The sequence below is a fragment of the Chelonoidis abingdonii genome, chromosome 1, assembly GCF_003597395.2.
Source record: "Chelonoidis abingdonii isolate Lonesome George chromosome 1, CheloAbing_2.0, whole genome shotgun sequence".
NCBI lineage: Eukaryota > Metazoa > Chordata > Testudines > Testudinidae > Chelonoidis > Chelonoidis abingdonii.
The window spans coordinates 99,472,878-99,485,432 of record NC_133769.1 but is presented as its reverse complement, the minus strand read 5'-3'; the positions used below and the strand labels follow the sequence as shown (position 1 = coordinate 99,485,432).

The 12,555-nt window shown below is 45.5% G+C and overlaps 1 protein-coding gene across 1 annotated transcript in view; it reads right to left on the bottom strand.

Annotated features, from left to right (window-relative positions):
- Positions 1 to 8,921, bottom strand: part of DDX17 (DEAD-box helicase 17) — a 31,821-nt gene extending 22,900 nt beyond the window's left edge. The window contains 2 exon segments of the mRNA XM_032791930.2: positions 3,190 to 3,328; positions 8,671 to 8,921. Of these exon segments, the coding sequence (XP_032647821.1) occupies positions 3,190 to 3,328; positions 8,671 to 8,906 (375 nt within the window). The 5' untranslated portion in view covers positions 8,907 to 8,921.
- Positions 8,922 to 12,555: the final 3,634 nt, after the last annotated feature.

Here is a 12,555-nt window from a genome sequence, read left to right as displayed (position 1 = left end):
GAGGGGCAACTGATATTGTGAACCGTGTGCTTCTGTTCAGCCTAAATCTGAGGAACCTTCTGTGTCTCTGAAAGACTGAAATATGAAAGAAAGCATCCTTCAAATCAAGGGCGGCATACCAATGCCCTGGATCCAGAGAGAGGATGATGGAGGCCAAGGAAACCATGTGGAACTTAAACTTTTTCAGAGATCTGTTGTGGTTTCACCGGTCCAGAACTGGTCTGAGACTGCCGTTGGCTGTAGGGACTAGGGAATAATGGGAGTAGAGCCGCCGGACCCTTAACTCCTGTGGAATCTCCTCCACTGCTCTCACCCTTAGAAGCAACTGCACTTCTTGGGTTAGAAGCTGTTTGTGAGAAGGGTCCCTGAAGAGGAACAGGGAGAGGGGGTTGGAAGGAGGGGAACAACTGAACTGAAGGGTGTGTCCCAGTGCTATTGTGCATAGCACCCTGAGATCCAAAGTAATACGGGCCCAGCCTGATAGAAGAGGGATAATCGGTTCACAAAAAAATGAGAAAATTGGCTCCACGCATTTTCCCAGTATGTCGTCCCCAAGTGTCCTATCAAAAGGCCTGTTTAGACCCTGCCAAGTGTCGTCCCCCCCCCCCGCGCAGAACAAACAAAGACTGGGGCAGAGGTCTTCTCTAATAGCCCCTGCTCCTCCCTCTTACTATAGTCTGACTGGGCAGGTGCCTGGAAGAAACCAGCAGCTGGTTGGGGCTTGAAGTATTTCCTAGAGGGACCTGGAGTACGCAGTCCTAGGGACTTCAGCGTGGCTCTCATGTCCTTAAGGCTGTGCAGTCTGGAGTCTGCCCACTCCAAAAAGAGCGATGTATCCTGGAAAGGGAGGTCCTGCAATGTCTGCTGCATCTCATGGGGTAGGCCCAAGGACTGAAGCCAGGAGCATCTCCACATCGCCACCACTGAGACCATGGATCGGGCTGCAGAGTCTGCCACATCCCAGGCATCCTGCAGGGACGCTCTTGCACTGATCTTTCCTCAACAAGGGCTGCAAATTCGCATCTGGACTCCTACGGTAATAGTTCTTTATGTTTTGCCACACAGTCCCAAGAATTAAAATCATAGTTGTTCAAGAGCGCTTGCTGATTTGCAACCCTGAGCTGGAGGCTGCCAGCTGAATAAACCTTTCTGTCAAAAAGGTCTATTTTTTTTTGGCATCCTTGGCCTTGGACCTTGCTGACCCTGTCACTCCTGCTCATTGGCTGCTGATACTATACCAGTGAGCCTGGTGGTGGATGAGCATCGAAGAGTTCAAACTCTTTAGCCGGAAAAAAGTATTTTTTCTCCATCCTTTTTGCCATCAGCTGAAGGGATGCTGTGGTCTGCCATAAGGCCTTGATGGAGTGCATAGTAGCCTCATTGAAGGGCAAAGTCACTCTTGAGGGGCCCGCTGCAACTAGAATATCCACCAGAGCATGGGAGGACTCCTTTATCTCCTCTACCTGGACCCCCAGGGTTTGTGTTACTTTTCTGAGGAGCTACTTATGCGCCCTGTAATCAACCTGGGAGGACACAATGTCCATTCCTGTCACCACCACATCTGTAGAGAAAGAAAAAACCTGCGCATACAGGGAGCACTGCTCCTTGCTCTCAGCACAGGACGGGTCTCATGGTGCCAGGTCTTGATATTCAGCCCCAGGCTAAGTACCAAAATCTGGGTCCTGCTCCTAGGAGGGCACTGGGGGTGCTCTAGAATCCGATACAATGGAGTAAGACCTTATGGACTATGAACCCTAGACTGGAGGAAAAGCCCAGGGGTTCCAGAATGGCCATCACAGTGGCCAAACTGCAGGAGGGATGCCCTGGTCCAGGTCTGCCATCAGGTGAGGTCGGCTAGAGTGCTGGTGCTGGCTTTCTGTAGGAGACATGACTCCACCTCCAAGTCCATCTCCAAGGATTCCCTTCCAGGCAACCAGAGTGGAGTTGTGCCGACTGCTACTGGCAAACAGTGCCAGGAGGGAGGAGACACCAAGGCCCTAGGATGACTGGTTTCCCTTATGACGACACCTGGGGCCTTGGTGCCATGGGAGCTCTTGAAGCCACTAACATTTCCCATACAGCAGAGGATGGTGGTACCAGGAGAGATACCTCTTGACCATCTCTGGCACAGATGGTATTGCGAGGGCAGCAGAGCTCCAATGGTTATTGTATGGCAGAGAGTTCATCGGTGCCAGCCTCAAAAGGTGTCCATTCTGGAGCCAAAGTCAACAGCATCAAGCGAATTGCAGGGGTCTCAGAGTGGCCCAACATGGGTCACACTCTGTTAGTGTCTTTTTGCTTCGCGGACTTCGGGGTTAGGGATCACAACGTCCATCGTCTTCTGCTTCTTTCTCAACACTGGCAATGGAGAACAATGCCGTAAGTTCCTTGGCAGAGTGGTGATCTTTGGCACCTAGGATGACGGATGGCGCTGGGTGTCCCGAGAAGCAGAAGCATCCTTTTTCAGTGCCAGAAGCATGGAATGGTGCTGAGTCTTCCTAACAGAAGCCAGGGCGCTTCTTATCAAGGTTGAAGTACTCGGTGCCAACTCCGAGTGACTAGGCTCTGAAGGAAGACAAAGTGCTACCTCCAAGGAGGAACCTGAGCCTGGTGTCCATTTCTTTTTTAGTGCACGGCTTGAAGTGACTGCAGATTTTGAAGTGCTCCCACATGTGAGCTTCCCCCAGGCACTTAAGGCAGCTGGAACGGGGGTCATTGACAGGCTTCGGTTTGTGGCACGAAGCACAAGGCATTCCCTGGTGCCAGGAAGGACTAGCTCTGCTGATCAGGGTTGCTAATCTAAGTAACTTAACAACTGAAACGTAACTAATACGAATAAAGATAACTATTACAATCAAAGTCCACGGAGAGGAGTACTTGTCGAAAAATCAAGACCAAGCTGAAGTTCCAGTGACCGTGATGGGCAATAAAAAGGAACTAAGGGAGTTGCAGGTTAGCAGAACCTTTACACTGGAATTATGAGCACATGACTTCAGGGGGCACCAGCGCCAACCCAACAGATACCACCAAGGGAAAAAATTTCCAGTGGCAGTGCTCGGGGCGGGCACACACTTACATTGGAATGGACATGAGCAAGCACCCAAATATAGTCTGCATAGCCCCAGTTTTCCCACTTTTAAAGATTCTCTGGTGCACTGAAAACGGAAAGGATCGGAGAAGGAAACTTACGGGGGTTAGCCTGGCCACTTCTGGATGCTCCACATAAAAGTTCTTCTCAAATTTGGGCAGCTCATTCAGGTCCCACTTCTTTTTGCGTAGACGCTCCCCTGGATTACCAAATTTCTTTGGGGGCAGAGGACTACCAAACCTGGGGGTAACATAAGTTTTTTTAAAAAAACAATTTATAAAAGGATTTCACAGCTCTGGTATTTGTAGATTCCTCAGATGCTTTCACGGTTATCTAAGTTAAAACAAATACTGAAGTTTTAGTTACTCTGAAAATGCCCTTAAAATACTGTTAGCCACAAAGGTTGGGAAGGTCTTCAGTACTCTTGCTCCCTTCAGTGAAGTCTATCATCCAATTACCACTCCTCCAATGATAATGTTAGATTCTACATTAAAAGTAATTATTTCACCATTCCTCTTTCACCTTTTCTTTCCCTCCTCCTCAATATGCCCCAGTCAATGTACAAATAAAGCGCAGAAAAAAGCTGATGTCAGTATCAGAGTTTTTGCTAGGCAGATCTGAAGCCATTACAAAGCAGCCACAATTTTTATCAGGGTCACAGCAGAAGTGTTTGGATGCGGAAAAAAACTAAGTCCCATTTCTTAGACACTTCTGAGAAAGTCTCAAGAGAAAATAAAATGTCAGTTTTTATTCTTTACTAATTTCTGAGTAGCTCTGCCAGGTATTACAGTTTATCCACTACATAAGGAATACACTTCACCCTGCTTTTAATTTTTATTTATTTTTAAAAGAGGTGGGGATTTACATGTAATTATTCATTTATCCAAAGGAGAATAAACATGGTTTTTCTGGCCTACAACACAGTTGGGAAGTATTGAAAACTGAAGCACAGTTTGGCATGAAGTGTTTAGCTGTTGTACTGTTAAGTAAACATCTATAATTATATCTTTTAAACAGTTCTTAGAAAAATCTGTTATTGTTTCACTATTGTGCCAGATTTCAATAGAAGCTGCTATTTTAAATAGTGTGAGGTCAAACACTATTCTAACTTTAGGCATGATAAGGAATAAGCTTTTGAAAAATCTGAAGGCAAGAAAGAGTGTTTAATTTTTTTAAAACTCCAGTTGAAATAAAGACCCCTGCAGTATTTCCATCGAAACAACAGAACACTATGCTAATACATGAGTACCAGAAAATGAAACTAACTAGAAGCTATCAACAAAAAAGGTTTACCTTATCCAAGTTGAGAAAAAAAATAAAAATTTACACTCTGGTCAAAACTAAATTAGTATTAAAGTGCTTTTGTTTTAATAATCCATGGTTTTATTTGTAATATTGGCAAGGAAATGTTTTAAATGTCAAGTAAGTGTCCTCTGAAAGTTATTTCCCAAGAGAAACTAGAGTGACAATACAGAGTAGAACTCAGAGAAAGCAGAACAGCAAACGGGATTACACTTGTAGAAGGCAAAGCAGATTTATAGTTAATTTGATGCTGGTTAAAACACTTAAGTTATAGGTTCAAAAATGTTGGTTAAACTGCAGTCTTGACAGCCCTTTTCTCCTTTCTGTAAATGTAGTTCTATTCTGTATCAGATTGCTAAAATGGCTGCTTATTTACTTTTATCATATTTAACATATAAAAGTAATTTACAACCATCTGTAATTAAGCAGTGATTTGAATCTTTTATGACTTCTTAGGACTGTCAGTGCAAGTTACTAGTTACAGGAGCATTTCACAATCATTGAATACATTCTTCAGACTATGTTAGTTTAGAACCTGAAGGTGTGTACCTGAGTAATTTTTCTGACGAAGGCAACAGGACTACATAGGTGAGTAAAAATTAAATATATGCATGAATGCTTGCAAATTCGGAGCCTTGTATATTTGGACATTGCTTGCTTTATTGCCATCAATACACAAAAACATGATGCAGTTTGCAGAATTTCAGTTCCATGTTGCTCTGCTTATACACAATACAGCTTCAGACTGGCCTTCCAAAAAAGTGAGTCTTTTAGCATTTATAATACCTCAATACGTATCATATTTCATTCACTGATCCTGAGGTAATTGGTGTAAATCCAGAGTAGTTCTATTTACTTGCATAGAGTTATTTCATTTTCCCTGATTCAGAAGTGACTGAATCCAGATTGGTCTTAGATATTCAGCGATCACTTCACCAATAATGAAATTCAGCCATCTCCAGAACTGACTGCAGCAGCAGCTTATTCAAGTGCCAAAGTAAAACTGTACCATCCCAGTACTAAAAAGTCCTGAATGAGTTGTAGATGACAAGCAGCAAAGAAAAATTCCATATCTAGTTTGCCCTACAACAAGAATGAACAGTAAACAGAATGTAAACATCCAACTGGAGTTTATCCAGCACACTGGTGGAGTACCCAATTACCTTTCAAACATCACCATGCAATTTTTGATAACTGCAATCATTAGAAACATTGTTTTACATCTCAGAAATGATTTTTTCAAAAAAAGTCATGATGTGCTGCGGTTCTGGTACATAACTGTCCAGGAACAGAGTTTTCGATATCAAAACAAATTTACAATATAGCTATACATACACGCAACCCAGTTTTTGATATGACAGAAAACTAAGTTTTGAGAGATTTTTTGTAGCAGTTCATAAAGATATGCAACAAAGCAAAGTATTACTTGGAATAAGATCAGGGCCAAAACCCATTACTTACGCCTTTATGTGAACTAAACCTTTTTTTTTTTTTTTTTAGAAGATCCATTGTCAAGTAGTTTCCCATTCCCAATTCTGTCCTTTTCTATTTGACTAAAATATTTTTCCCTCCCTGTAGCAGGGTGGTCACACTGCCACAGCCTGGAAGGGCATGAAGCAGCCCAATAAAGGGCTGTGACAGGAAAAGCAGGGCTGATTGGGGAAAGCAGCCTCAGCTTGGGACACGCCCCAATCAGGCCATAGCTGGCTTAATGAGGGCCCAGCTGGCCCTTATAGGAGGGCAGGGGCCAGAAGCCAGAAGCCAGAGACACACTCTCTCTAGCCTTTGAGAGGGAGGGGCCTGGCTGCTGCAGAGTGTATATGAGTACTTGAGGTGGAGCAAGGCTAGGGAAAGGCCAGAGCAGCTGGAGAGCTCTGGCCTGGAAACCCCACAGGCTGCAGGCCTAGTATAAGACCAAACAGGTACTGAGGTTCCACGGGGCAGCCCAAGGGTAGGCAGAGGCAGCAGGTCCAACCCCCCTTGCCTATGATGAGTGGCTTTTACACTGCAGTCTGCCCCAGTGGGGAGGGGCTAGATGGTGACTGGCAGTAGCCCATGACTGAGGCAAGGTGGGGACAGAGGGTTGCGGGTTCCCCTAGGTGGGAAGACCCTGAGACTATGGGGGTATTGCCGAGGGCAGCACCCTAAAGACAAGGGGCACCAGGTTCTGGGAGGGATATGGGGGCCAGCGGCAGTGGGACACGGGAGGCTAGAAATGCTTATTCCCTGAGGCACCACAGGAGTGAATCCCACACTGTCGCACACCCCTTCATTTAGCATGGAGATGAAATAAGATTTTAAATTACCTCTCCTGTGGTCACTCTAAACCCTATTATAATACATTTTGATGGTGCAAGGTGTATCAACAATGTCAGCAAAATTCTAAAGAGAACAGTCGGTTCTACACCAATGATGCCTTAAAATCTGAAAGCAAAGTTCTTTAAAGGAAACATCTCTTTACCCCAAATGACATCATGTAAATGTCAAGGCAGGTCAAACGCTGATGCCTTAAAATTTAGGTAGTGACCCTTTAAGTATCTGTGTACAGTGCGACCCTCTTCTCTGCAATACAGCTGAAAGGATCTTTTTGTTTCATAAGGGGGTTGTTTGTATATATGTAGGATGTGAATATAAAATTAGAGTGGAACTCTTAGCTTCCCCTGCTCTACTAGGAAAGATAATGTTAACAAGCACTTCCATGTGCAAGGAAAACATTCTTGAATTTCACCTGGAGTAAAAGGGGAAATACATTTAAATGTGGTAAGCAGGCACTTTTCCTGATTCAAAAATCATCAAAGAAAGAACATGAGTAGCAGCAAGTATATTTTATTATTTGCTCTCTCTCAGGGCCTGATTCCTCCTTTTTAATCCCCACTACTTGTCTTTTTTAGGGAAAACTTGGGGTACTGCCATTTCTTAACCTCCTTCTACTAGGAAAAACAACAACCCTGGACCATTCATATATTTTCTCTCAAACATTTTTTGATATTGGATGGTTTCTTATACTTTTGTTTTGCTCCCAAAAATCAGAGCTCAACTGAACCGGATTCTCCTAAACTGAATGAAGCCCCTAGATGAGTGATATCGAGAACAACAAAAAGAGCAGGGAACTAAATTGCTAGGCCTTTGCACAGCAATATGGAAGATTGTGTTTGATTGCGGATTTCTTTTTCCCCAACCCTGGACACACTCCTGAGGCTTAATCCAGGGCCATGGTCTCTGGGATCAGGGCTCTGCTACTACACAATGGTCCCACATTCAACTTTCAGGTCTGTTTCCACTCTCACAATCAGCAGGGGCTGGGAATACCAAAGAGATATGCATTGTTATTTAATAGCAATCCTTCTGGTCATTTTAATGGTAATAACATTCAGAGAAGTGGTCAGGGCCAGCCCACCCTACAAGTTGTGTGTGTCGTCCACGGTGAGCAAAGGCTTCTAAAGCGAGGTTAGCAGCTGGAGGGAGAGGGATCCTTATGGCTCAAAGCGGGAACAGTGTGGAGGAAGGAAAAGCAAAGTAAAAGCCCTCGCTCCTAAAGGCCATGAAATAAGACCTAGGGGCCGGTAAGGAGTATCCTGCCAGCCACAGGAGAAACTTCCCTGTCTCCTCGCACCAGACACTGCAGAGCAGGAACAACGGTGTGCGGAGGCGATTCCTTCCAGACCTTGTGGCTACTCAGGGCCCCTCACTTTCCACCCCAGGGATCCCACCGGGCTCCTCCCCCCCGGGGGCACAACCAGCTCCGAGTTCCCAGCCCGTCACTCGGCTCCTCACAGGCCCGGACCCCGCCTAGCATTGGACCCAGCCCTCCCCGTGGCCCTTGGACGTGACCCTGCCTCCGAGGCCCCGACCTAGGCCCCCTCCCGCCGGGGACCGAGCTCCCCCCACCCAAGTCTTGGGGCCTCGCCTGGCTTCTCCGCCGCACCCCGCCCCGGGCTTCCGCACCCCCCGCCTCTTACCCGCCGCGGTCACGATCGCGGCCCCGGTCTCCGAAGCCTCGCATTGTCCCAGAGGGGGCACCGAGCGGCGCGAGCTGGGGGTGGCGCGGGGCTGGGGGCTCGGCCGGCGGCGGCACTGGTGTCCCGGCGGAGTTGCCCTTAGCCGCCTCACTTCCCGGGGGAGGGAGCGGGGAGGCTAGAGATCCGGTCCGGATTGGTTCGCGGGACCGAGAGGGGCTCGGTTCGCGTCAGGGCCCGTCGGGTGTGGAGACAAGACAGCGTCCTCTTCCTTCGGGCGACCGGCACAAAATGGCGACCGCCGCCCCAGCCCGCTCTACTTACGTTAAGGGCGGCTTGAACTTTGCGTAAACTCCGTCCCTGAATAGCCGGGGGAGGGGGCGAATGCCGCTGCGCCTATTCTCGAAATCCGGGTACGCACGAGACCGAGGCCGGAAAACCGACCCCAAACAGAACAGTGTACGAAAATTACGTAGTTCCCAGTAGCTGAGTCGGCTTTTTGCGTGTGAAGGCAACGCTCTCCCTATTCCCGAAATTCGACTGCGCAAAATGCCAATCATGTAACCCACCTACGAACTGTGAGGAAAAACCTGGCCAAGCAGCATATTATGTAAATATTATACGAAAGTTTCGTAGCTGTCGCTTGTTCCGAGCTGGGGTTAACGTAGGTAGCGGAAGGAAGAGCCTTCCATTTTGCGTTAAATTCTTCTTTTGCTTTTTGCTCAGCTGGCGGTGGGGGGAGGGGTGTGTGGAAAATTAGATGTATTCTGTAGCGCATTGTGCTCGGAGAATAAGGCCTTTTGCCTTAACAGCAACTGCATGTGTGGGAGGTGGCAATAGGCAGGAAAGACAATAATTCTTCTCGGTGGCAAGCTGCAGAGTTTATGGCCTCAGTGTGCAATTTAACTCCGCTGCCCAAGGAATCTCCCTCCTAATCTCCCCTGTGCAGGAAAGTCACCCTCAGACACAACATTTAAGCTCAGTGTCTGCTGGAGCCCACAAGGGTTTGCAGTATAACAGATGCCATAAAGGCGATCTTGCCGCAGTGCTCGCGCAGCACAGGGTCAGTATCGGTAGCCGCCGCCATGATATTTACTTTCTCCTTATTTCCATTAAATAGAAGGGGAAAGGAAGTTTAGCTAAATTAATGCAATTATTTGCGTGAAGTAGTTACAGACCCTTCAATAGGAGGGAGATTCCTTGCGACCTATACGAAAACCCAAACTACGGAAGCATTTAAAACACTTCTGCTGCCCAGACATGAAGAAGAGCTCTGTGGAGCTTGAAAGTTTGCCTTACACTAGCATTGGACCAGCCAATATCACCTCACCTCGTCTCAGGACAACACGACTACAACAATAGGGCGAACTGTGTTATTTTGTGTGATAGTTTAGTGTGGGCTTTAAAGTGTTCTGTTGCAATTAAATTTTTTACATTTTAAAAAGTATGAGTAAGGACAATATTTTAAAGCCTTCCACAACCTTGTAATAATATTTGGCAAAATTCTGCCTTCTATTACATCTGTGTAACTCCACTGGTATCAATAGGATTTCATACGTTTGTAATGTAAATGTAGAATGAACTTGGCTCTGTATATTGTATTCCTCTGGTCCTTTTATGCTGAAGGATTCCAAGGTGCTTTACATGGCTCAAATCTTTTCTATGCTTCCGTAAGTGGAAGGCATGAAACTCCACTGATCTGAGCGGTGGAGGAAGTGGAAAGAGGTAAGGTAATGTCAGCTCTGCAGTGTCATTCCAATCCTTTGGAAACACTGGCTGAGGGCAGGGTGCAGGGCTAGTAGTTGTCCCTGCTCTGCACCATCATCACCCCCACAACACTTCAACTGTGAGCAGCAGAACAGAAGCTCCAACAGGGAAACCTTCCATAATCTGGCCCATACAAACTATATCCCGGCATCACAGGTCATACACTTCTCAAATGTCATCACCTCTGATGAAGGAACACAGCTTTATTTAACTGCATAAAAATACAACTTTCAGATGGAATGTAAATAAAAATGTGTCCCCTTGAAACTACAGGGGAACTTCAGGTATCCACCTGATTTAGAATATGGCGAGAACACTGGGATTACTACCATTATCTTTGTGAAAATGGACATGGGATGTAGCGTGCACACCATCATTTTTACTCAGTGGCTGCAGATACAAATACAGGTTTAAAATGTTTCCATTTCCTGTTTAACACTTAAACTAATTTTAACTCTGTTTAATAAATAAGAGTTCATTTAATCTGAGCACCATTTTAATGTGTTTTTTATTAATTATTATTATTATTTATTATTTATTTACAGTACTATTTGGAGTGCCTGGAAGCCCTAGTTGTGCACCTTGACCCTGATCCCATTGTGCCAGGCGCTGTACAAACACAGACCAAAAAGACAGTCCCTGTCCCAAGGAGCTTACAAGCTAAGGATAAGACAAGAGACAACACATGGACACAGACACACAGATGGGGGGAAACAATGAGACAATATTGGTCAGCATGATGGTTGGTGATAGACACCAGATACATAACCATTCCCAATTTTTTTGTTGGCACCATGGCAAAAGAGAGTTCTAAGGAGGAATTTGAAGAGAGATAATCTGTTAGTTTTTCAGATGTTCATGGGGAGCTCCTCCAAAGCATATGGGGCAGCATGAAAGAAAGCATGAACATGCCTGTTTGAAAATTTAACAAGTAGGACAATGGAGGTTGGCATTGTGGGCCGATTTGTAGTGGGAGTTGACATCTTGATAGTGAATGTGTGATGATAGGTAGCTTTAGGATATATACGCTTGGAAGGGCCTTGAAAGTAAAAGACAAGTGTGACGGTGCACCCCATAAGACTTTATGGAAATATGCTTAGGAATGTATCTATATGACATAACTGGAATATATTTTATGCTACATATGCCATGTGACGTATATCTGTAAAGGTTATGATCTACTGAATCTATTTATCCTATTTGCATGCATGCATCATTTTTGTATGATGAGAGGGACAAAGGATTCCCGCCTTATGCAAAAGATGTATAAATAAGTGGAACAGAACAAAGGGAAGAGCGCCATCATGAGGAATCCCCTAGCTACCACCTGAGCTGGAACAAGTGCTGTACCTGGGGAAAGAATTGTGCCCAGGCCTGGAAGGTGTCCAGTCTGAGGAAAAAAATTACTGAAACATCGCTAAGGGTGAGATTATCTGCATTTAGACATAGATTTGTGTATTTTATTTTGCTTGGTTACTTACTTTGTTCTGTCTGTTACTACTTGGAACCACTTAAATCCTACTTTTTGTGTATTTAATAAAATCACTTTTTACTTATTAATTAACCCAGAGTATGTATTAATACTCTTTATACAGGGTAGAACAGATTCATTTGGGTTTAGACCCCATTGGGAGTTGGACATCTGAGTGTTAAAGGCTGGAACACTTTTGTAAGCTGCTTTCAGTGAAGTCTGCTGCTTTGGGGCAAGAAATTCAGAACCTGGGTCTGTGTTGGAGCAGATGTGCGTGTCTGGCTCAGCAAGACAGGGTGCTGGGATCCCGAGCTGGCAGGGAAAGCAGGGGCAGTAGTAGTCTTGGCACATCGGGTAGCAGCTCCCAACAGGGTTTCTGTGATCCAACCTGTCACACAAGGATAGAGTCCTGGGGAAGAAATGGTTACTTACTGTAACTAGTTCTTCTATGTTCTTCCACTGGTTCTAAGTTTTGGCTAGGAAGAGGTCATTAGAGACTTTAGTGAGAGTGGTTTCAGTGGAATGCAAGGGGTTAAAGCCAGTCTAGAATGGAATTTGAGAAGAAATGGTTACTTACTGTAACTGTGGTTCTTCAAAATGTGATGCAGAAGTGTATTTCATTTAGGTGTGTGTGTGTCCAGCATGCTGGAGACTTCTGGCTAGCAGTACACATAAAAGGGCAGTGCTCATGCCTCGTGGGTGTGTGAGGCAGTGCCACACCACCATGACGCCCCCCACTGTTCCTTTGCACCAAAAGACGCATGAGAGGAGACTCCAAAGAGAGGGGATGGAGGGTAGGTGGTGGAATACGTCAGCATCACATCTCAAAGAACCACAGTTACTGTAAGTGACCGTTTCTTGTTTTTCAAGTTGATGCAGATGTGTATACATCTGCACAGTCACTTGATGATTACCTGTTAGTTTCACTCTCTCTGGGGCACCTAGCATTGGCCACTGTCAGTAGACAGGAT